The sequence below is a fragment of the Sturnira hondurensis genome, unplaced genomic scaffold, assembly GCF_014824575.4.
Source record: "Sturnira hondurensis isolate 20B ecotype Veracruz unplaced genomic scaffold, ASM1482457v3 Scaffold0014302, whole genome shotgun sequence".
Taxonomy (NCBI): domain Eukaryota; kingdom Metazoa; phylum Chordata; class Mammalia; order Chiroptera; family Phyllostomidae; genus Sturnira; species Sturnira hondurensis.
The window spans coordinates 6,597,046-6,619,963 of NW_028086933.1; the positions used below are offsets into that span (position 1 = coordinate 6,597,046).

Consider the following 22,918-nt stretch of genomic DNA (forward strand, 5'->3'; position numbering starts at 1 on the left):
TAATAATTCATTGAGTGGCCCTCCTACAAAGTCTCAGAATCTTGCATCAAGTTCTAAGAACATTAACAGATTATCATTTGGTAAACTTTGAGTCTAAAAGAATTAACTTCATTTTACTGGTTTAGAAATATAAATCCTCATTATTTAAATTGTTCATCAATTGAGTCCCCACAGGCAAGAGATTATATAGGAAAGCAATCGTCATCACACACAAATACTGACAGAGGACCTGACCATTCTCGAAGCTGGTCCCCACTCAAACGTTCCTTCCAGATGAGTGCTGACGTCCATCCTGTTTTGTCAGGCTACCCCAGGGTGTTGACTGTTGAACAGCTGGATCATACAACAAAACTGAAAGTTTTCTAAAAGGAGAAACAGGATTTTATGAGACCAGACAAAGGGGTGGGAGAGAATCGCTGGGTATACAGCTAAACTGTGGGTATGCGGCTTTCTGGTGGTGTTAGACCAGGCAGTGTGGAGTGTTAGGATGATATTCAGCTAGGTGTTTCAAATGGGAATGATCTGAAAATCAAATGATTAAATGACACAGAAAAATTAGGTGAGGCCTTTGGTTCTCAGATAACTTTTGCAAAAGGACTGTGTCCTTGCTTATGCTATGGGGGGGGGGAGGGAAATGAAAGATGTCAAACTATCAGACAATTTTGTTGGAGAAGTTATATTTTCTCTTCACAAAATTCATATTTGGTTTAATCTTTTTTTTTCATTCTAAGATCTCATGCATGAACATTGTTACAACCTTCATTTTGTTAAATCATACAAACTCGTTCTACGATCTCTAGTTTTATCTTTTAAGATGAGGTCTCAGTCAAACTTTTCATTTCCTTTTGATCTCTATTTTAAGTGCACTTGGTTTCCTCAGCCTTCCTCAGTACTGATTATCCTGGGGTACCAGGAGCTGCCTGTATTTCATGGGCCCACAGAACGGCAGGGACTTCCTCCCGTGTCACTACAGCCACAGCAATGAACTCTCTGATGCCCTTCAACATGAGTGTCATGGAAAAGGAGCTTCCCAGTGCTTTTGGGCACGAGCTGACTTCTTGTATGTTTGGTCTAACCTCATTCTGGTTCCCCGTGGTGAGACCTTTCTTATCTGGGCCATGCCACTTAACTCTGATTCCCTATGACACTTCACTAGGGGTAGTAATGCTTCTCCAGAAAGGAAAGTTGTGAAGTTGAATAGTGACAAGTAGAGTACAGACCGGCTGCCTGGAAGAGAAGCATCAGGCTTTTAAACCAACGTTTTTCAAATGCTCTTAAAACTTTTTATTGGGAAATAAGTAATAGTAAGCTCTGAGATAGTGGAAAAAAATTGACTCCGTTTCATTTCCTTCTTTCGCCCGAGGGAAGAAAAGTAAACCTCCTCCTTTTAAACATCCCACTCATTCTTGACTAATGTTTAGAGCAGCTATAGTTTCAAACCTTCTCTGCATCATCTGGCAGAAGCTGCAGTCAAAGTAAAATCCTAACCAGATTTGATTTCAACTCGTGCACATTCCCTAGTGATGATGAAATGAAGGAGAGGAACACAGACTGTGAAACGCCCGCTCCGTGCAGCTGTGCCTGGCATGACGTGCTACGCGGTTCACGGTAGAGCATGCCTTTCTTCCACTGGACACCTGTCCCCAAGTGCCTTCTGCACTGCATCGTTCCGTGGACAGAATAGGTAATGAGCTGGCCAGGCAGCAGAATGAGTTTCGACGATAATTCTTGCTAACAACTTTTCAATAGGAGCGCTTCTAAAGAACAAACAATGACTCCAGGAAATGAGATAAATTCCGTTTATGTGGCAACACATTAAAACATCACAGGAATATATATTTAACAAGGATGGCATCCCTATCTAGGTGAAATTTTACCTTCTAGGCAACATTTAATAGCCAATAGAAAAGAGTGCAGGGAGAATCCTTGATCTTTCTTAAATATAAAAAATTATCTTACATTGGAAATAAAAATAACATTGGGCAATATCAAGTTCTCATCTTATAAACCAAGGCTCTGTAAAGTACAAACTTGTAGATGTTATTTTAAACTTATTTTTGTTGTTGCCTTGATTTTAAGTGTTAACGTTTTCTTATTTTACTTTATGTCCCAGGAATCATTTAGGCCTACCTGGAGAAAGAAATCCGGTTGAATAATTAAATTATGGCTATAAATAACACTACTATGATTAAGTCTTTAATACATGGTGCAAAATACAGCAGCAAGGTCAAACTGCCATGTCAAATGACATCTTCACTGTTTGCTCCTTCCCTGTCTTTAATTTATACTATAGGACACCAAAAAGAAGCAAAGAAGCCAGTTCTTTTTATAAAAAAGCAAAGTCTGTTTCACATAGTATTTTATGTTAACTACCAAAGTATTCTAATTGGACAAGTGTTCATAGTTGTGCTAACAAAGAAAAGACTCTTCAAGCCAGAGCCTCTTTGGTCTTTCCCTAGTTTTTAATGTTTCCTATGGTGGGAAGGTCCTGATGAAGTGAAACAATGGGTGTGGTTCCCATAGATCCTCTCTGACCTTTAACCTTGCAGCCTGCCTCCGTGTGTACATCAGTGCAAATGGATCACCATGCCTTAACATTTTAATTAAGAGCAGCACTTTCTGACATACAAAGACTGGCCCTAGGAAACTACAGTGGATAAGAAAATCTCGTGGATGAATTTTAAGCCCTTTCTTAAATTAAGTAACAGAAGAACTTTATATTTTATTTTATTTGGTGAATACAAGATAGCATGCTTCAGTGCCGTCCACAAAATTGTAAGTCTGCAGATTTGCACGAATATTGTAAGACCACAGTGAATGTTCAGAGCAAAGGTATTGAGGATATTGGGTTAAACCAGACGTTCGAGAGCTCACTCGATCAGTGTTGAGCAGCCCTGCCTTTTGGGAATTGCATCGATTGTTGCTGCAGAAAAGAAAATGTAAATTGGGTGCCCATATGTTCCTTTTTGGCCAGCTCTTTCTTTTGGAAATTTCCTAAGTTAGGAAATTAATATAAAAGCAGTGATGTACATCTTCTCTGAAGAGAAAAAGAGCATTTTTTCAGTAATCTGATCGTTCTCCAAATCCAGATTCTCTTTCACAGAAAATTATTTCAGCTGAAGGTTGTCCAATGACAGCACATTGAATTCCTTGCATACACCTCTTTGTGCTAGAGAATAGTGGGAATATTTTTATTCATGGCCTCATTTTGCTTGGACTCTTACCTACTTCTCATTTCTGAGTAATTCTAGTTCGACGCATTTCACTCTGACATTGTAAAAAGGGTGATGGGAGGACTTAAAAGTTGTACATCTTAAGAATCCCCCTTGGAAGCTCCAGGTCTGTAAGAACAGCATCCCCTAAATTTCAGTGCCTGATTTTGGATTTCCTTCTATGTCATAAAACGATCGGTACTGGACAGTAACCTCAAGAACAGTGGATGTGCATTGGTGTAGAAGCCAGGCATTTGTAGGTAGATCAGTGTTTCTTACATAACCTTGAACTCCAGCAGACCTTCCCCCTGAAATTGAGAAGCCACTGACATAAATTACATAGATGATATTTATATCTGAAAGAATAACATCCACTTTGGAATGTTTCCCTAAAAACCTTATTTCTAAAATCTGAACCTTCCATCTGGAAATTTCAGCTGATGAGGAAAGCTACTCAGTAGGTTCACTGAGATGTACAGAAAATCCACACAGTTTTCACCTGTTTTTCCTTAGTATTTTTTATTGTTTTTTTTTTATTTTGGTTTTGATTTTTAAGGGAGATTGGAGTTAACCAAGGATCAAACAAATGATCTTTTATTGTGGTCAAATAGGAAAATGAGAAAACAGCCGACAGCATGATAAGGATCATCTTAATCACAGTTCAGTTTTCCTGAATAGCTCTGGGAGCAGTGACAGGTGAAACCCAGACACGCAGATGCCCATGGACACACAGGCACACTGTGCTGCGGTTACTCTGCTTCATGCTTACTGTGGATCAAACCTTTCATGATAGAACAGAGTAACATGAGCCTCACTGGTGTTCCTAGGCAGATAATTTAAAAGGAGGAAGCTTGAGCCCTGCCAGGTGCGGCTCAGTTGTTTGAAGCCTTGTCCCTTAAACTGAAGGGTCATGGATTCAATTCCCAGTCAGGGCACAGGTGGAAGTTGCGGGTTTAATCCCAGCTGGGATGCATAGGAGAGGTGAACGAACAGTCGGTGTTTCCCTCACATTGATGTTTCCCCCCCTCTCTCTAAAATCAATAACCTGTCGTCAGATGAGGATAAAAAAACAAAGAAGCTCGAGTACTGCATCATATTTTACTGCCTCTAATTTTGTGTCTCTAATCTTGAGCTTGGGAACCGGATAACCTAGGTTGTTACAATTACATGTAAAACAGAGTAAGCAGAAGAGAGGACCTCTCTGATGAATGAAGTTATATATGCCATGGTAGATCCGTTATGTGACTGCTTTTATCTGCTCAGGATCTTTTTAACTTATTCATTCTCAGCTTTAAGCCAAAAAGTAAGGTCACCAGAGGTTGAATTATTGATAAGGATGGTAATTATATAGTAATTGATATCTATAATGATGAGCCTAGCCTTTTGAATTGCAAAAGTTTGAGTAATATCTGATAACATGTCATTGAGAATTTATTTTTATTCTTCGAAATTGCATATCTATACAATAAAATTTCTAGAACTTTCAGTTAAATGGAATTACATTCTGAAGAATTTATTCAAAGATAATTTATTATAGTTTAAAAATGTTTTGATGTATATATCTTGCAGTAAGATTTTAAAATACAGTATCTCATAGATGCAAACTATATTGTTCTAAAGAACAAACACATGCAATATGTTTTTAATAAGAAGCTTCAAATGTACACATTCATTTATTTGAATTCGAGTTCTTTGTTAGTTGGGCACATTTCAAACAAACACACACATACAGGGTGTTTATATGCATGTATATGTATAAATATATACGTGTATGTGTAAATATATACATATATGTGTATATATCCTGAACATGAAAATACTGTGTTTTTGTTAAAAAATGAAAGGAACAAAAGTTAAAATAGACTGCTTGTCAAATTCTACCTTGAAATTGAAGTATACCCTTTTGCAAATCAGTGTTCTTTCCTTTGCTCTAAGTTACTCCATCCATGGTAAGTGTGAAGGCATTTGAAATTAATATAAATTCTTTTCAAAGTAGGAACTATTTCAGATGCTTAGTTTTATGTACAAGTATTGCATCATTTATTTAAAATAGGTAATGCTTGGGAGATATGATGATCAAATGTATTTGTCTTCATATTCTTTTGACATCTAATAAGATTCATTACTTGTGGTAGACACTCAATCAAGTGGTTAAATGGATGTACTCATTTAACTAAAGTGGATATATTCATATGAATTAGACTGTTAACTATGAACTACTTTCAAACTATGAATTACGAAGTATAGTAGTGAATTGTATTTATATTACAAATTCTATCTATACTATTATGTATTGACATTAATAAATATCTACATTAATAAATATCTATATTAAGGTATCATCAATATTAAAATTATATGTGAGCAGTTCCTGAAACATATAATACCATCAGCCCAGTAGAAATATGCATTGGCTCTAGAAAGCCATAGATATTCTATTTCTATTTTGCAGAATGGTTTCACGCCACTGTACATGGCAGCCCAGGAAAACCACCTGGAAGTCGTCAAGTTCCTTCTTGACAACGGAGCTAGCCAGAGCCTGGCCACGGAGGTAAGGCCTTTGACTCTTTCTGGGGGGGAGGAGGGGCGGAGGTTCTGTGTTTATGAGGCGTTTTGTGAACCTGGAGTTCAAACATTTATAATTTTTCTTGCTGGTATTTTAATTGCAGTTGTATATTAATATGTGGGTTCATACATTTTTACGAAATACATTGGAACATCTATTTTTAATTTTAAACAATTTTCCATTATGTAGACACCCCTTCTGCTCTGAAGTGCCTAGCCCTACCCTGTAATTAAGCTATTTATTTAATATTTACATATTTGCTTGAGAACACTTTTCTGCTCTTTTTATAATTTTGCTTTAAAGGCAACCACTGGTTTGAAATAGTTTAATAATAAAACATAAGTTTTAAATCTCTATTTTTCCAAATTTAAGTTAGCATAATAATAATCGAATTCATAGATTTCTAAAGTCAACTAATTAGACTTAATTCATAATTTCAAACAAAATTAGTATATATTTTTAAGTACTAAATAAAAGTGGTATTTGAAGAAACATCTTTGCAGTCTTGAATAGAAGAATAATTTTAAAATACAAAGTTTCTTAAATCATTTGTACTATGCTGGGTAATGAAGTTATTTTTAAACTAATTTGGATGAAAGACTGTGATACTTATGAAGTATATCACTAGAAATCTATTGCTCATAATAAAGGAATAGCATTGGGGTGTTCTGTATATTTTAACAAAATAATGAATTAGGACAGATAATGCAGGGCTATCTGTGTCATAATACCGCTCCTCTTATTTGCATTCAGATGTGTTTCCTGAGACAAGAAAGGTGGGAATGAGGTAGCCACATATAACCCCATCCAGCCTCTGAGATCCCCTTCTGGGGAAACCACTAAATAAATGAAGAGGGAGTTCACAGGAACAGAAATGTGGATTACCTTAAATGTATGAAAATGTCTCCCCTTCCCTCATAGTCAAGGAAACATTCATTTATTAATCAGGCAAAAATGAGGTCTATTCTTATACCCATGCGTGGAGGGGAAATTGGAGCGGTGCGAGAAATCAGAACTTCCCTGCAATCTCGGTGAAGGGGATAGCTGACTGCTGCACTTTTGCAGGACATTTAGCCATGATTATTAAAAATGAATATTTCACACATTTTAATTTAGCAGTTTCACTTCTAAGAACTCACATTAAAGGTATATTAGAGGAGAACGCAACAATAGTATGTAAGAAGTTCAACATAATTAATAACATTTTCTGCAAATGAGAACCTAAACGTGCACCCATCAGGAAACCGATTTCATCAATATTGCTATAATTACACAATAAAATGCTGTTCAGGGTTATTAAAATTGAGGAAAAACTATATGTATTGATACAGAAAACTGTCCCTAGTGTAATGTTATTCGTGATTTATTCTGGGAATTAGGAGGGAGCCTTACTTTTAACTTTACACCCTTCAGTGCTGTTGGGGATTTTTTATCATGAGAACGGGTGTTTTCAAAATAATTATATCCTCAAAGCTAGTGAAGAAATAACTGCTGGGTTTATAACAAAAGAACACACATGAGATAGAGGCAGGGCAGAGCCTCTGTTCCCAGCTAGCGGGCAGCTCACCCGAGTGCAGTGTCTCAGGCACGATGTGCAGGGGAAGTGGGGGCGGGAGTGGACATCATGGAATAAGAAAATCCACTCCCATTTTTGGATGGAAACCCTAAATAAATAAAAAGCCTAATGAAAGTGATTTCATAGTACTTTTTTTTTGTCTGTGAAGGACAGGTAGTATTCTTTTTTTTTTTTTTTTTGGACAGTGATGTACAGATCACTAAATATCTCTCCTTTAGAAGCAAACATAAGCCCAACTCCCTGCTAGTTGATCTGAATTACCTGGTAAACTAACTGTCAAAAGCTCACTTAATTCTCTGGTATTGTTTTAAGCTTTCGAGGTCCACAAAGAGGCACTACAACTAACTTAAAGAAAAAGTGTGTGGGATCCTCAAACCACTAATTCAGTCACAAAGAATATATTAAACACTATTTTTACTTCTTTATTAACTTAGTTTCATGTTATCTTTTTGGTAGCTTTTAAAAACACAGTATGTAAATTGTTAAAAAATAAGTCACACTCATGTCTTCACAAGCTTTCCTGGTGCCTGACTCCACCAACAAGAGCTGTCTGATTATCTGGAGATGTTTGAACCTTTGAGTGAATTTTTCTCTCTTCTTTTGGATTCTGGTATCAGACAATTACCAAAACAACAAGAAATAAGATGTTTTATTCGTGAAATGTTTTAAGTATAGTATGGCTCTTTTATTAGCAATGATATTGGTGTCATTTTTACAGGAGTTTGTATTTACAGAACAGACAGTAGGAGGCAACTAAAGGATCACTTACATGGCAAACTTTAACAGAATTTTTAATTCATTAAGTGATGTGATATTGCTAAGTTTGTTCAATATGTATTTTTTTCATATGCATGTTGCACTTATGGATCAAATCTTTGGCATGATTGTGGTTTTTAAACCATTTCTATATTACGGTGCACAGCATATCATATCAGTTCCATATATATCTTCCTTTTCTGTTAATTAAGACTTTGGAACATGAGGTTAATGTACCGGGGTGGGCAAAAATAGGTTTACTGCTATAATACAAATAAATAATATAATAGTGAATAAGAGTGTAAGGGTGAACCTTCTCACAGTCACAGCTGTCACCTGCTCTTGCCCACCTCGCGTGTGCTCCTGCGCTCCACCCGCACTTTCTAAGCACGGTGCCAGATGCCCCACGTGGCAGTGAAGGTTCTCATGGGGCATCTGTCACATTTCCTTGGGGCATGTGTTTTTCTCTTCAAAATAACTGCACAGAGCGAACCAAACGATTTAAACTTCGTTTGGAAACAAAATATACAGCTGCTAATATTAGCAATTAACACTGTAGAACTGGTATCTTTGTCTTTCATTGGATGATACAGGCAGTGCATTCTTGTTGGTGATGCCAGTGCTCTCAGTTGCCCTTTATTTTTGCGCAGAGTGGTTTTCTTTGTGTGTGTGCCCCCTGGATTTAAAATTTCCTATCAGTGGACATGCAGCCCTTTAGTTTTGATTTAGAACAGAAGCAGATTATCATTGTTACCCCTTTTTGTTCAGGTTTCAAAATCGAGGTGGAATGTTAACTGCTAACATTTCCTTTTAGCCTCTCTATCTTTAAAAAATGTACTTTTTTGCAGAAATAATACAGTACATAAATGAGAAGGTGTGAAAAAAGCAAAAAGAAGAGAAAGCCATTGTTAATTTTCCCTTAAGATAGCATTTTGTTTATTCATCCAGATTTTTTGTACATGTACATAATACACACATAGTTATCTTTATGAAAACAACATATGTTTATATGGTAATATAGATTACTTTTCTCATAAAATTAAATTACATTCTGAACTTTATGTGCTTACAAGTAAACCAGTGATACCATTTGGGCGATGTCTTGGCTGCAGCCTTTTCCTGTTATCTTATTTATGGCTGCCTGGAGCATTCTTCTGGTTACATCAGTGCTCATCCCTCCCCTCTTTCGGATCTTATTGGAAAAGTTGAAGGAGTAGGTGGGGCTTCAGCCAGATCTTGAAGCATGGAGAGTAGAGAGAACTGTCACTTGCAGAATGAGGAGGACATGCCGGAGTGGGGGAGTTAGATGAGTGTGGACGCCAGGCAGGCCACAGGGAGTAAGGGGACTGGAAGAAAGGGTTGATAGGAGAAGAGCCTGGGCAATATTGTCCCTTAGGTGCTTTGGGACCAATATTTTCCACATCCTTGAATATAAATGTGCTAATTTGCATTCAGTCAAATATGTAGTAGAAGACCTTCTCTGTTTGCCAGCAACGAAAGAATGAGGAAAGTGGTCTTTTAGAAAGACCAACGAGACACCAGTATGCAACAAACTAGGTTTTCTCTTTCTCTCTATGAATGTTTTTTTTTTTTTTTTTTGGTTAGAATAGTCCTCAATCTGTACCACAAGGACTACAGAAATAAAATATCTGGACCCCAATAAAGTAATAAGTAGCTTGCCAGTTCTCTAGTAAAAACAACTTAAGCAGTCTTCTGAGTTTATGGTAATGAAAGCATCTCAGAAGTAAAATTTTTGAGACAGTCATAGGAGTTCCCTTCATGCTATTTATTCTCCAGTCAACAACACTAAATCATCCACCTATTAATTAACCAGTGGCATCTGTAGCTGTCTCTCCTCTTTGCGCAGCCAGCCCCAGGGCAATGCAAAATGTACAAATATGTGTGTCCGGATATATGAGTCATATTCTGCATGGTCTCTGGTCCCTCTCTGGTCAGAGAAGCCAAGAATTTTTTATGTAGACCTTCCTTAAAACAGCAGAGATGGCCATTCATTGATTCACACATACTGAGTGAACATCAGGTGTCTTGCTAGGCAACAGTGCAGTGATGAACCAGTCAGGTTCTCCAATTTTAAAATATCAGCGGAAATTTTTATAGCTTACTTAAATGCTATGCACACGTTATACATGTACCCAATACACACATCGTTTTCTTTATGAAAACAATATCATATATTTACATGGTAATATAGATTACTTTTCTCATAACATTAAATTACATTCTGAACTTCATCTTCTTACATGTAAACCAGTGATACCATTGGGGCTCTTTTGAAAAATGTGCTGGGACTTAACCTGAAATGTTATTGTTTTCATTGAGATTTTATTGTGGCATGTGGCTTTTTTTTCTATGTAGTGCTTTTGTGTATTTTCAAAATTTACCCAATTAATGTCCGTCACTTTTTAACAGAAAGAAAACCCCATAAACTTATTGCAAATATGTAATTATTTTCTGCTTTGATATATGTATATTTGAAAATGTCTTTTCATTTAAACAGGGGTGGGCAAAAGTAGGTTTACACTTGTAATACAAATAAATAATGTAATAGCTAATAAATTACAATACAAGAATAAACTGTGTTTCACATACTCAGAGCCATACACCTGCTTTTGCCAGCCTCATATGTTTACTTCCATATGTTAGATTTAATAACCCTAAACAAAAATTGGCACTCGGTCACCTTCTTTACTTGTTAATCAAAAAGCAAAAATGCATCGGAACCAGTCTTGACCCATCCATTTATTTGCAGGATGGCTTCACACCATTGGCAGTAGCTTTGCAGCAAGGTCACGATCAAGTAGTTTCCCTCCTGCTAGAAAATGACACTAAAGGAAAAGTGCGTCTTCCAGCTCTTCACATCGCCGCCCGAAAGGACGACACGAAAGCTGCCGCCCTGCTGCTGCAGAACGACAACAACGCGGACGTGGAATCAAAGGTGAGGCACCAGGACAGCGGCCTGTCCTGCAGCCATCCTGGGTTAGGAACCCTAACTTGGGGATGCTTGGTCTCCCTTTTGGCAAGCCTACGCCAACATTCAACTTCACTGGAAAGGACAACAGTGTGAGTCCACGCCAGCCAATCGGAGCATGGCCCCCCTAGCCTGCAAAGCCAGGAAGTAACTGTGGATGCTTCCCTATGCATGCTAACAGGGAGGCCACCTCTGTGTTGATTGATATGAGCCAGGTAGTCTCCTTCCTTCCGATATATTTGTAATGTATTTAACACTTCAGCTCAAACATCAGGGTGAAAAACTACAACATGCTAACAACAGTGTGTGCAAATCACCTTTTGGTTGATATCTAGATGACAGGCAATGCACTGAGTATTGCCCAGCTGTGGCGAGTATGCCAGCAGCCAGAGTCCCAGCCAAAAATTCCCAGTGTCCTGACATGTGTTACTGGAGAGACTCTGTGAAGGAAATGTGGCATTTGGAGTAGGCCATCTGGTAGCCCTTCATTCAGTCTAGCTTTCTTTCTGTGCCTGTTGTCCCTCCATTGTAGCTTTCCTCCTCTTCACCTAGCTGCCATGAACTCTGTGCAGGCCATATCACTGATAGTGAACTAACCGTTCATTTTTTCCTCCTCTTTGCTTCCAAATGTGTTAACCTAGATGGTGGTGAATAGAACAACAGAGGTACATATATATATACATGTATACATATAACCTATATCTGCATCATCATCTTCCCATTCCTTAGTGCTGCGGCCTCATTTCTTTTCCTTCTTCTTTGCATTGCCTTCTGTAGGCTAGATACCTGCTTTCTGACCCTGCCCCAAAGTAGCATGTGCCAGAGAAGATGGTAGTTTGATTACCAGGGCTTTCTGCAGCTAAACCTGGTCTTTGTAAGGAGGAATGAGGAATTCTTGAAACTTAAGGGTGTTGCCATAGAGGTGTGTGGAACGGAGTTCCAACCCATTAGATGCTTATCAGCTCTACCTAAAGCTGCAGACAACCCTGTCATTCTACTCTTCCAGGACTGATTCTGTAGAGTTGTGCATGACACTTACCCTCAGTGGTGTCAGCAAAATCAAATTCCCCTCAGAACCGTACGGATATGATCCACCCTTTCACAAGAGTCAGTGAGATCGCTAGCATGGCTACAAAGCTTGCTAACAATTTAGAAATGCATCTAGTTCCTTTAAGGTTTCAATCTTTGGGGACTAAGTGAATCACTGCATGTTTTAGCATTTGTAAGGAAGTAAAATGACTTGGTATAAATAATCCAGAACAAGTGTGTTATTGAATAGGCATTTGCTAATAAAGAGACCAACTTGTGGATTCTTTATGGAATGCAATCATCTGATTGTTGCGCGCCTCTTCCCCCAAATTGCTCTTATCGTTATAATTCGACCTTATATTGTATATATAAAGCTGATTGGATTTTGGCAAAGAGTATCAATGGACAATTCTGTCATCAATAATAAAAGAGTTGGTACTAATTGAACTTTATATGAGCTCTAAAGATTGTTCTTATCCTTCCTATTTTAACGTTTTGAAAGGTTGGCTTCTCTATGTACTGCTTACCGGGTTACTAAAATCGCTCAGTCTCCACCCTTGGTTCCTTCCTGGCTATTCCTCTGCCTGTGACTTTGGCATTTATTTGCAACCCTATGAGCAATTGGCACTAACCGAAAGAAACCTAGTACAGAATGGAATGTGGTCCTCAGCGTATTTTGCTTCCTCATTTTTTATTTGGGCAGGGTGCTGGTGTTAGCATGTCAAAGCAGGGGCCAGTGGGAACCAATTGAACGTCTGCTGTGGTCTCTTTACAGAGTGGCTTCACTCCGCTCCACATAGCTGCCCACTACGGAAATATCAATGTGGCCACGTTGCTGTTGAACCGAGCGGCTGCCGTGGACTTCACTGCAAGGGTAAGAGCACTAGGATGTGGCGTTCCTTTAAAGCATTTGAAGTCATTCTTAACCTTCCTTTCCCAACATGGGGAGGAGCTGGAGACACACTGTCTTGCTTTTAATCAGATGTGCCTGTTTCCTAGTAGGAAAAGTGAACCAAGATGGGGGTGGGTAGTGATACCTATATATGTGACTATACGGAAGATGTAATTCAAGTAATAATGACTGGAAACCACAAACATTTCCCCAAGTTGAAATTTCTGAGACCATTAGAATTTGGTCAAGGGGCAGCCACCAGGACTCCAGATATCACGATCTTGACCTTACAGGTGGAAGTGTGCTGGAATACCTGGATGAGGCCTGAACTTCAGTACCCAAATAATAGTAACCATCTTTTGCTTTTATCTTCTATCCCCGACAAACTTGCATGATGAGCAACAAGGTTCTGTAACCTGAGTAAGCTCATATTCATGGAGAAAGGAATTAAGGTATTTTGTATCACTAAACAGCAATGTGGGCATTTGACCAGAGTAATACTGCTCTGAATGGGAAAATCAGTTTTGTGCTAGGCTCAGTCATCAGATACATCATCTTCAGATGGAGAAATGAAGAAGGAAACAGACTAGAACAGTGGCTGAAATATGGGCTTGGGATCTAGTCTCCCTGGGTTCAAATTTTGGCTTCAACTTTTTTCTCTGTATTCACCAGTTTCCTCATTTATAAGATAAAATAATATGAATTATGATATTAAATAATAATATAATAATATTATTGCTCCCCCATTGGGTCACTGTGAGAATTAAGAAGCATGTATGTAAAGCACTTGGCAGTGTCTGACACATCATTATTTTTAAATATATTTTATTGATTATTGCTGTTGCAGTTGTCCCAATTTTCCCCCTTTGCCCCCCTCCACCCAGTACCTGAATTCCCTCAGCAATCCCCCACCTTAGTTCGTGTCCGTGGGTCATGCGTAAGTTCTTTGGCTACTCCATTTCCTACGCTGTTCTTAACATCCCCCTGTCTGTTCTGTCCCTGCTAATTTGTTCTTCTTAATCCCTGCACCTTTCCCCCCATTCTCCCCCTTCTACCTCCCAGCTGGTAACCATCCAAATGATCTCCGTGTTTGTGATTCTGTTTCTGTTCCGCTTTTTGCTCAGTTTATTTTTTTAGATTCAGTTGTTGATTCTTGTGAATTTGTTGCCATTTTAATGTTCATAGTTTTGATCTTTTTCTTATATAATTTCCTTTAACATTTCATATAATAGGAGCTTGGTAATGATGAACTCCTTTAACTTTATCTTATCTAGGAAACACTTTATCTGCCCTTCGATTCCAAATGATAGCATTGCTGGATAATCTAGGTTGTAGGTCCTTGCTTTTCATCTCTTCAAATACTTCTTGCCAGTCCCTTCTAGCCTGCAAAGTTTCTTTTGAGAAATCAGCTGACAGTCTTATGCAAAGTCCTTTGCAGATAATTAATCTGCTTTTCTCTTACTGCTTTTAAGATTCTTTGTCTTTAACCTTTGGCATTTTAATTATGATGTGTTTTGGTGTGTTCCTCTTTGGGTCTAACTTGTTTGGGACTCTCTGTGCTTACTGAACTTGTATGTCTATTTCCTTCACTAAATTAGGGGTGTTTTCTTTCATTATTTTTTCAAATAAAATTTCAATTTGTTGCTCTCTTCACCATCTGGCACCCCTGTGGTGCAAATGTTCATACATTTGAAGTTGTCCCAGAGTCTCCTTATACTATCCTTGATTTTTTGGATTCTTTTTTCTTTTGGTTGTTCCAATCGAATGTTTTTTATTCCGTATGTTTCGAATCATTGATTTGTTTCTTGGCTTCATCCACTCTGCTGTTGATTCCTTATAAATTTTTCTTTATCTTACTTAGTGTAAACTTCATTTCTGCCCGGATCTTTTTTTATGCTGTTGAAGTACCCAGTGAGTTCCTTGAACATCCTTATAACCAGTGTTTTGAACTCTGCGTCTGATAGACTGCTTATCTCCATGTTTAGTTCTTTTTCTGGAGTTTTTTTTCCTGTTCTTTCATTGGGACATATTTCTTTATCTTCTTGTTTTAGCAGCCTCCCTGTGTTTGTTTCTATGTATTAAGTAGAGCTGCCTTGACTCCCTGTCTTGGTAGGATGACCTATTGTGGAAGAGCACACCCATAAATTGGATGGGGTAGGTGGAGCCTTAGGTAATCACCAGGAGGGGCAACCCATGTGAACCAGGTTGACAGAGTCTCAGATATGGTGTCACTGCTCTGTAGCTCTGTGTAGGGGAGGGCTCAGAAAAAGGACACTGTGCTGCCTGGCCTCTGGAGTTTTATCTGGGAGAACGCTGTCCCCTGGCACTTGCCCTCATGGCAGACAGCTCAGTTTCTCCCCCTCTGCCACTGGTGCCCTCCCAGCCAGTGTCCCGGTGCTGGAGCCCAGAGGGAGGGAGTGTGCCTGAGTCCTGAGACTACTACAGGCCATTTAAGTGGAGATGCCTGAGAATCCCTTGGTCTCTTCCACTGCCCCAAGCCCACTGATTTTTACAGCCACAAGTTAGGGGAACTTGCCTTCCTGCCACTGGAACCTGGGCTGGGTGGTCTGGTGTGGGCAGGGATCCCGCACTGCTGAGGTATCCCTCCCGATTTTTATCTACCACGTGTGGGTGTGGGACTGCCCGTTCTGTGTCTCCTTGTCTCCACCCCTCCTACCCTTCTCGATTGATGTGACTTCTGTAATTCTTTGGTTGTAAGGTTTCCATACAGATCGATTTTCTGGTGATTTGGGGTGATAATTGTTTTGTAATTTAGTTGTAATTTTTGCTGTGGTTGTGGGAGGGGGTGAGCTGGTTTACCTGTGCCTCTGTCTTGACCAGTGACATATCATTAATGTCAGCAGCAGCAGCACTGATTTTGAACATAGCATTTGAAGGATTATTTTTGCCGAGAGCTCACTTATTAGAGGAGAAATTGGACTAGATCACATAGGGATATAGGGAATAATACTGGTACTAACAGTAGCAGCAGCAGCCGTAAAATTAATACCATCTTGGAAGGAGTTACTGGGTGGCACATGCCAGGCTAAGCATTTTTGTTTTATTTATCCCTATATCCAGAAAAGTATTACTTAACCCTCGGTTACAAAAGAAGAAACCAAGACTTAGAGGTAAGAAGAAGCTCATCCAGGGTGGCAGTTAGCAAATTACAAAGGCAGGATTTCAGTCCAAAAACACCTAGCCACTCCAGTATTTTGCCTCTCTTTGCTAACTTTAAGGGTTCGTTTTTCTTTTTTTTTCTTCTAATTCATTAGTCCTATAAAAGTAATAAGAGCTCAGGTTGCACTAATATAGAAGCTATTTCCTACTGTATCATCATCAGCTTGCTGAAAGCCTTTACAGAGCAAGGGACTCGGGGTGCTGGTCAGCTCATGTCTCTGCAGAGCTCTATTCTCCCTGCTTTCGTATTACATCCTTACAATTCAGTGACAGGGCAGACCTGGGGCCTCATCTGACATTTGGAAGGACAAAGTTAGCTCTTTAAGTCAGGTATAAACCAGGCATGTCAGTAATTTAAACAGAAGTTCTTGTTCAGATGCATTGTTCTGGTTTTATTTCTGTAATTCACAGTACGATGAGAACGCAATGCAGCCACATCTTCTAATTAGGACATTTGGAAAATTCATGTCGGGGTGGTGACTGAAGTTTGTCTTTGTGCCACTGTTCAGACATTTCCCGGTGCTACTGAAAAGAAAGAGATTGGGACAATGCGTAAGTGATTTAAGGAAGCAACTTACAGTATTTTCAGACTCCAAGCAGTTCCAAAGCACCCATTCACATTAAAACAGCGATGTGGTAATTACAAGTGTTGCTGATTTATTGACCAAATATCAATGGAGACATCAGACAAACGTTGTTAATTTTGCCTGAGTTACCACATAAGATTTAAAGTCATCACATTGTGTTTTGTTTAAAATATGCTAAAATTCAGACTTGCTACTGGTTTGGAAAGCATTCGCTGCAGTCATTCCTAATTAATGAGGCCTAATAGCATTCTGAGCCGAAGGCTGTGGTAGAATCTGATTATGGCCTTACAGGCTGCCTGCGCTGTGCTGCCCTCTGCTGTTGGTGATGGATGGCTTGCATGTAGGTTGTTGGAGAAGAACTGGTCTCCATAAAGAACCTAAATTGAGGCAACTGCTAGTTGCCTCGAGAAACCCATTTGGGTTCCAAATCTCTCATAATTCTATCCCATGATAATTCAGCATCTATCCTCTTACACTACAGATGCCTCTCCTTTCCCAGCTTCAGTGGAATTTTTCCAGATCACAGCCCTGAGGAATGTAACAGAAATATCAGGTGAAAAAATAAGATGCCCTGAACACAGATATTCTATTTTACCTGGTCAGAACAATGGAATCATTAGGCTACTGTTGCTAAGAACCAGCTGCAAATCATAACTATCAGTCATGTGCTTCAGGAACCGGGTTTAGATAGAGATACTGGTTACATGATTAGAGATGAATTAAACAACAACAGCAGCCTTTGTCTTAGGGCTGTGCTTTCTGTTTCCTGGAGGTGCCAGATCATTGAACAGCAGATACCATCTTGTAGTTCTTTGTAGACGGAGAGCATGACCTAGGGGTAAGGCTACCTTCTAGCGAAGAGGCTTGGGGAATTGGGGCAAGGCCACTACTTCTGAAATCACTTCCTGCATGCAGTAGATATCCATTTCCGAAGCAGATACAAGGAGAAATAAACATGGTGTCACTAAAGGGAAACCACAGTAAATGGCTTGCTTTCTATGCTACTTCATAGGACTAGCTAATTTATGCAGCAATAAAGCGGATCCTAGCCAATGGAGAAAATGTACCCCTGCGTAGCAATTATGGTAACCGTTTAGTGCCACACTGACCACCTTTCCTTAGATTTGTATGATGATGTCAGTGTTGATTGTTGGATTGTAATTTTGCTATGTATATGTCAGGTATCCTGTCTGACATCCTTAATGTTTCCTTCTGGATTGACCGTGAAGACCCGTTCAGCCTCACGGGTCCGCTGCATGGAGTTAATGCAGGAGCTGCTGAACGCTGCAATGCAGCATCAGCATTTGTCCTCCTTTGCATTGAGTCTGCTGAGACGGCGTTGTCGCTGTCTGAACTCATGCATGACCCTTGCTCTCTTCGCAAATCGTTCTAACTCTCTCGGGGAAAAGATGGTAAACAAGGCACGGCAGAGCTGCTACTGACTGCCACTCCAGGAAGGAGCGTTTATGCACTGGAATAACCAGAAGCTAAATTGTATTATGTGGATGCCTGCAAAGTCCCGTTTCCTGATTGAGGAAGACAGATCGATACTTTGCTGGCTAAGAATTTTTTTCATCAAATGCAATGGACCACCTAACATAGTCTTCATTCTTGTCATTGACCTTTCCTTTGTAACGTGTTATTCAACTTCCCATTTGGGGAGAATCGTCGAGTAAAAGTCCTTCTATTGGTCTTGTTATTTAGTACTTTTTGGTTTTGATCTCACAAGGTTAGGAAGTTATGTGTTTGAGTGCTATACCTCCTTTGTTTCTAAAAGAACTTCAGGTGGTTTGCAGATGAACATATAGAAAGTAGAACGTGTTAGAATGAAACCAAAAAAAGTAAACGTTACCAGCATTTATTTTTCACTAGTAAAAGTAAATGTTACCATCACTGGAATAAACCAGTGACTATAACTACAGAGTGAAGTCAGGTCTAAAGGGCTTTGATATATGTAGTGGAAAGAGAGCCAGCATTCTATCGTTTCTACTTTTTTATTTTTGCCAAAGGAAATCTTAGTTATCTAAGATTTCCTTTACAAAGGAAATTTTGTGTGTGTGCAATAACAAAATTACAAAGACAATTTTGTGTGTGTGCAATAACTCAAATATGATTTTCATCATGTGACTTCTCTTGAGAACAGTGGTTACATAGGTGACAAAAATCTTTAATCACTGCACCTCAAAATATTCAGTTCCCACTGAATCTCTACCTGTAAAGCCGCCTTGCTGAGGGAGGCCCAGAGGATGGCCCAGGTGTTGCCGATGGACACCTTATACCAGGTGTCCTGAGAAAAAGCATTTTCAGAGACCCACCCACAAAAGAGGATGAGATCTGGTGTGAGATTTATCTGGGAAGCAAAACCAAAAGCGTGCCGATCCAGTGTCCCATTTCTGGAAGAAATCAGGGCTAGAATGGGAGTCAATGTCCAGGGGTCCTCTGCCAGGTCAGAGCTTAGTCCCGTCCAGCATCCGGCCAGTTTAGCCTGTGTCCCAGGCTGCGATTTGTTGCTGTGCTGAGGTTCTCGGGCTCCCGTCTGGAGTCTGTGTGTGGAAGCCACATGGCTGTCAGCCCCCTGGGCTGCTAAGGACCCATCCATGCTTATGAAGAGAGGGTACGTGAGTGCACGGGGCAAGTGCGGGTCACAAGCAAGGGAGAGGAGAGCTCTTTGTTTCCCTGTGGTTTAACCAGGAACTTTTTCAAAATAATGAGTCAGTTTTCCCAACTTGCAAGTTTCTTATGGGTCCACCCTCTAGACATTGTTCCCAGGCTAGGCTGACAGGTCGCTATGGCCTTGCACCTCCCCCCCGCACCATTTTGGCTTCTGTTGTGCACATGTCTGCCTTCCCCTGCTCCCCCAGCAATCTGGTGTTGGAGGGGGAAGGGAGGAATGTCGACTCCTTCGGAGCAGGATGTCGTAGTACCCTAGTGTGTGAAAAGCTGTGGCTTCCTGGTGAAGCAAAATGGCTCAGCCTCCAATTTCTCTTCGCTTTCTTCTGTTTATTAGTAACTAGCTAATTCTGCCATTAACACAGCTACTTAACTTTCTGATGCTTCAATTGTGTGCAGTAGATCTTAGCATGTGCATCACAGATCAGCAGCTGGTTAACAGGTCCATTGGCCTGCCTTTCTCAAATATCAAATGTCTTGAATGAGGCCTTGGCAGGTACTGGGTCACATTCAGAATTCAATTAAGCCCTGGCCAGTGTAGCTCAGTTGGTTGGAATGTCATCCCATAAACTGAAAGGTCGCAGGTTTGATTCCCAGTCAGGGCACATGCCTAGGCTGTGGGTTTGATTTGAGGTCAGTGCACTTACAAAAGGCAACCCATCAAAGTCTCTCTCTCACATCAATGTTTCTCTCCCCTTCTCTCTAAAATCAATAAGCATATCTTCAGGTGAGAATTTTTTAAAATTTCAATTAAATCATACAAAAGTTTACTTAATAAATAGTAATTTAATTTTTGGTAAAGTGAGAGCAGTGTTTTTAAATGGTGGAACTATTAGCCTGTTCATGGAAAACTAAAGATGTCAGACTTATTTTCTGCCCAAATATGAGACCACCACGGCTCAGCATATGCATGAGCAAAACAGTGTCCATGGGTAGACAATATGTGGAGATTTCTTTCTAAAATTAAATTCAAACTAGCAAATGAGCTATTATGAGATAGACCAAGGGAAGAGGTTCAGACTTGAGTGGCTTACTGTCCTTACTCTACTCATTTGTTTAGTCTCCAAAGACTCTTTCCCTCCATGCCCCAAAGCAAGACTAATCTAGGGTCTAATGCCGAAGGGACTTTTCCAAAGTCTTAGGGACTGACAGTGAGAGTTCAAAGCAGAAGGGCAAGGCTGATGGACTGGTTCAGGGCAACACTGTCCCCCAAGTCCAAAGTCTACAAGACCTTCTTCAGGGTGTCTCTGGGTACCGCCCTCCAGATCACCCAAAGGCCACAGTGTTGCCGAGTCAGTCTCCCTCCCCGCCAGTGGAAACCCCTTTCATTCTGTGTCTCTTAGCTGGGGTCCAAGCCCCTTAACCTAGTTTCAGGGCCCAATGGGAAACCCTGCTTCCTCTACACCTGGGCAGTCTTCACCCAGTATCCATTTATTGGGTACTAGCTTTAATTTAAATTTGTTTAGTGTAACATTCTGCTCCTCATTCTCCAGAACCACATTACAGGTGCTCAGTCATCACATATGACTCGTGGCTACTCTATGAACACAGTATATGTGTTCATTCCCCTCATCACTGAAAGTTCTGAACAAAGTGGATACGCGATCAGCCTGAGGCCCTCCTTCCCTCCGATGCCACCATTATCAGTGCAGGCAAATCCTGTCCCAAGGAAAATGGCCCTTTGAGTAGTTAGGCAAAGAAATTTTACTCCTATTAGACTTGCCCCTTTCTGCTCCACCGAAGGGTTTTACCTTTCCCATTATGTAACCCCCAAAACACCACCACCACCGCCATTACCACCAAAAGCAACAATACAATGGAAGTTCTCTTCCAAACAGGAATAAAAATCACTACTGAAAACTATAAAATAGTAATTTCTCCCCAAAGCATGCTAGAGAGAATTCAGGAATATCAAAAATGAGATAGATCTCGAGTGAGGACTCTAGTTACCAGAGATTGTGCCACACGGTTACTTAACATCTGTGAGTCTGAGCTTTTAATCTGTGTGAAGGGCGCTAGTATCCTATTCCTCAAAGATGCTTTCTCTAACTCCCTAAAATACGTTGCTACCCCATCACCATGCTGTATGCGTTCATCACACCCTGTACTTCCTCTCTCATCTTAAGCATTAAATCAGTTTTGTTTATATGGGGTTTTTTGCCTTACACATTCTATTTGTTTTTTAAGCCCCTTGGAGGCTGAGATCCTTATTCATCCCCTGTCTCCAGTTTCCTTCCTGGTGAAGGAGGGAAATACCTGGTGAATACCCTCTTCCCAAACTCACCTTCTTCTTGACTCTGTGATAATGGCTTTATTGAACATAAACTTCAGTTTTCCCATGAAGAACTCAACGACAGAAACCATGTTTCTTGCCACTTAGATTTTTGTGGGAAGGAAAATGGGGATTTTGTCTCAGAGAACCATTCTTTGCTAGATTGCATAGAAAGGCGTGACCTTTGTCTTTGCTCCCTGGCAGGCCTTGATCTGCCTTTCATGAAATAGTGCCTTGGACATACTGACAGAGCCACTGGAATTTTCCACAGCATTCCGTTCAGCCAGAGGGCTCCAAATATGAACATCAAGGGCACTAATTGCTGCCTAAGTGCTCAGTAGATGTGCATTTCCTTCCATGGGTGGAATTTACAGTAATGTAAAGTAGTCATAATTTGAATACGAGGGGGGACCCCCCAAAACAGAATTTATTTATAAAAAATTGTGTATTCTTACCTGTTGAAATTTCAGTAACCTTCAAATTACCCTCCATTTGATGCAATACACAAATTAAAATGTTTTTTCCACTGCTCAGAAAAGTTTTTTAATTCATCAATTTTGCTGCCTTTTAGTGCTTTTGCTGGCTTTTGTCTCACCTCTTCCCCGTTGGGCAAAACATTCCCCTTTGATGACTTTTTTCATCTAGGGAAACAAAAAAAAATCACTCAGGGCAAGATCAGGTGAATAGGGAGGGTGGGGCAATGGGGCAATTTTGACCATTTTTGGTCAAAAACTTCTGAACACTCAGCTTTGTGTGGGAAGGTGTGCTTGTAAATTACCCATCATGAAATGGACAAATGCACTGAAAGAGTCTTCAAAAAAATTCACTGAAACCGAATGCAGCCTCTCACAACACCACCAGCTGGTACACTGATACAGGTGGGTTCCTAGAACACTCACCTAGTGGGGGAAGCCTGTATTTACCAGGCTCCCACCCTAATAAAGACAGTTCCGGGGTTTTTTTATGGGGGGGGCTCCCTCATATTTACTAAGTTGCAGTTTCTTTCTTAGGCATTTTGTATGTATTACCTCAACAATCTTATGAGTGAAGTAGAGGTGTAGTGAAATATACCTTCCATAATGGGTTCTTCCCCTTACTTGCAAGACTTCGAATTCCTCAAGGACTGGCCTGTATACATGATTACATACTTTGGATTCCCAGCACCTAGCACTGGGAATTCAAGAATAAA

At 40.0% G+C, this 22,918-nt stretch overlaps 1 protein-coding gene across 21 annotated transcripts in view; it reads left to right on the forward strand.

Annotated features, from left to right (window-relative positions):
- Positions 1-22,918, forward strand: part of ANK3 (ankyrin 3) — a 328,888-nt gene that overhangs the window by 106,318 nt on the left and 199,652 nt on the right. For all 21 annotated transcript variants that reach the window (XM_037062711.1, XM_037062709.1, XM_037062715.1 and 18 more), the window contains exons 5-7: positions 5,665-5,763; positions 10,881-11,066; positions 12,904-13,002. In XM_037062711.1, coding sequence (XP_036918606.1) covers positions 5,665-5,763; positions 10,881-11,066; positions 12,904-13,002 — 384 coding nt within the window. The remainder of the gene's footprint in view (positions 1-5,664; positions 5,764-10,880; positions 11,067-12,903; positions 13,003-22,918) is intronic.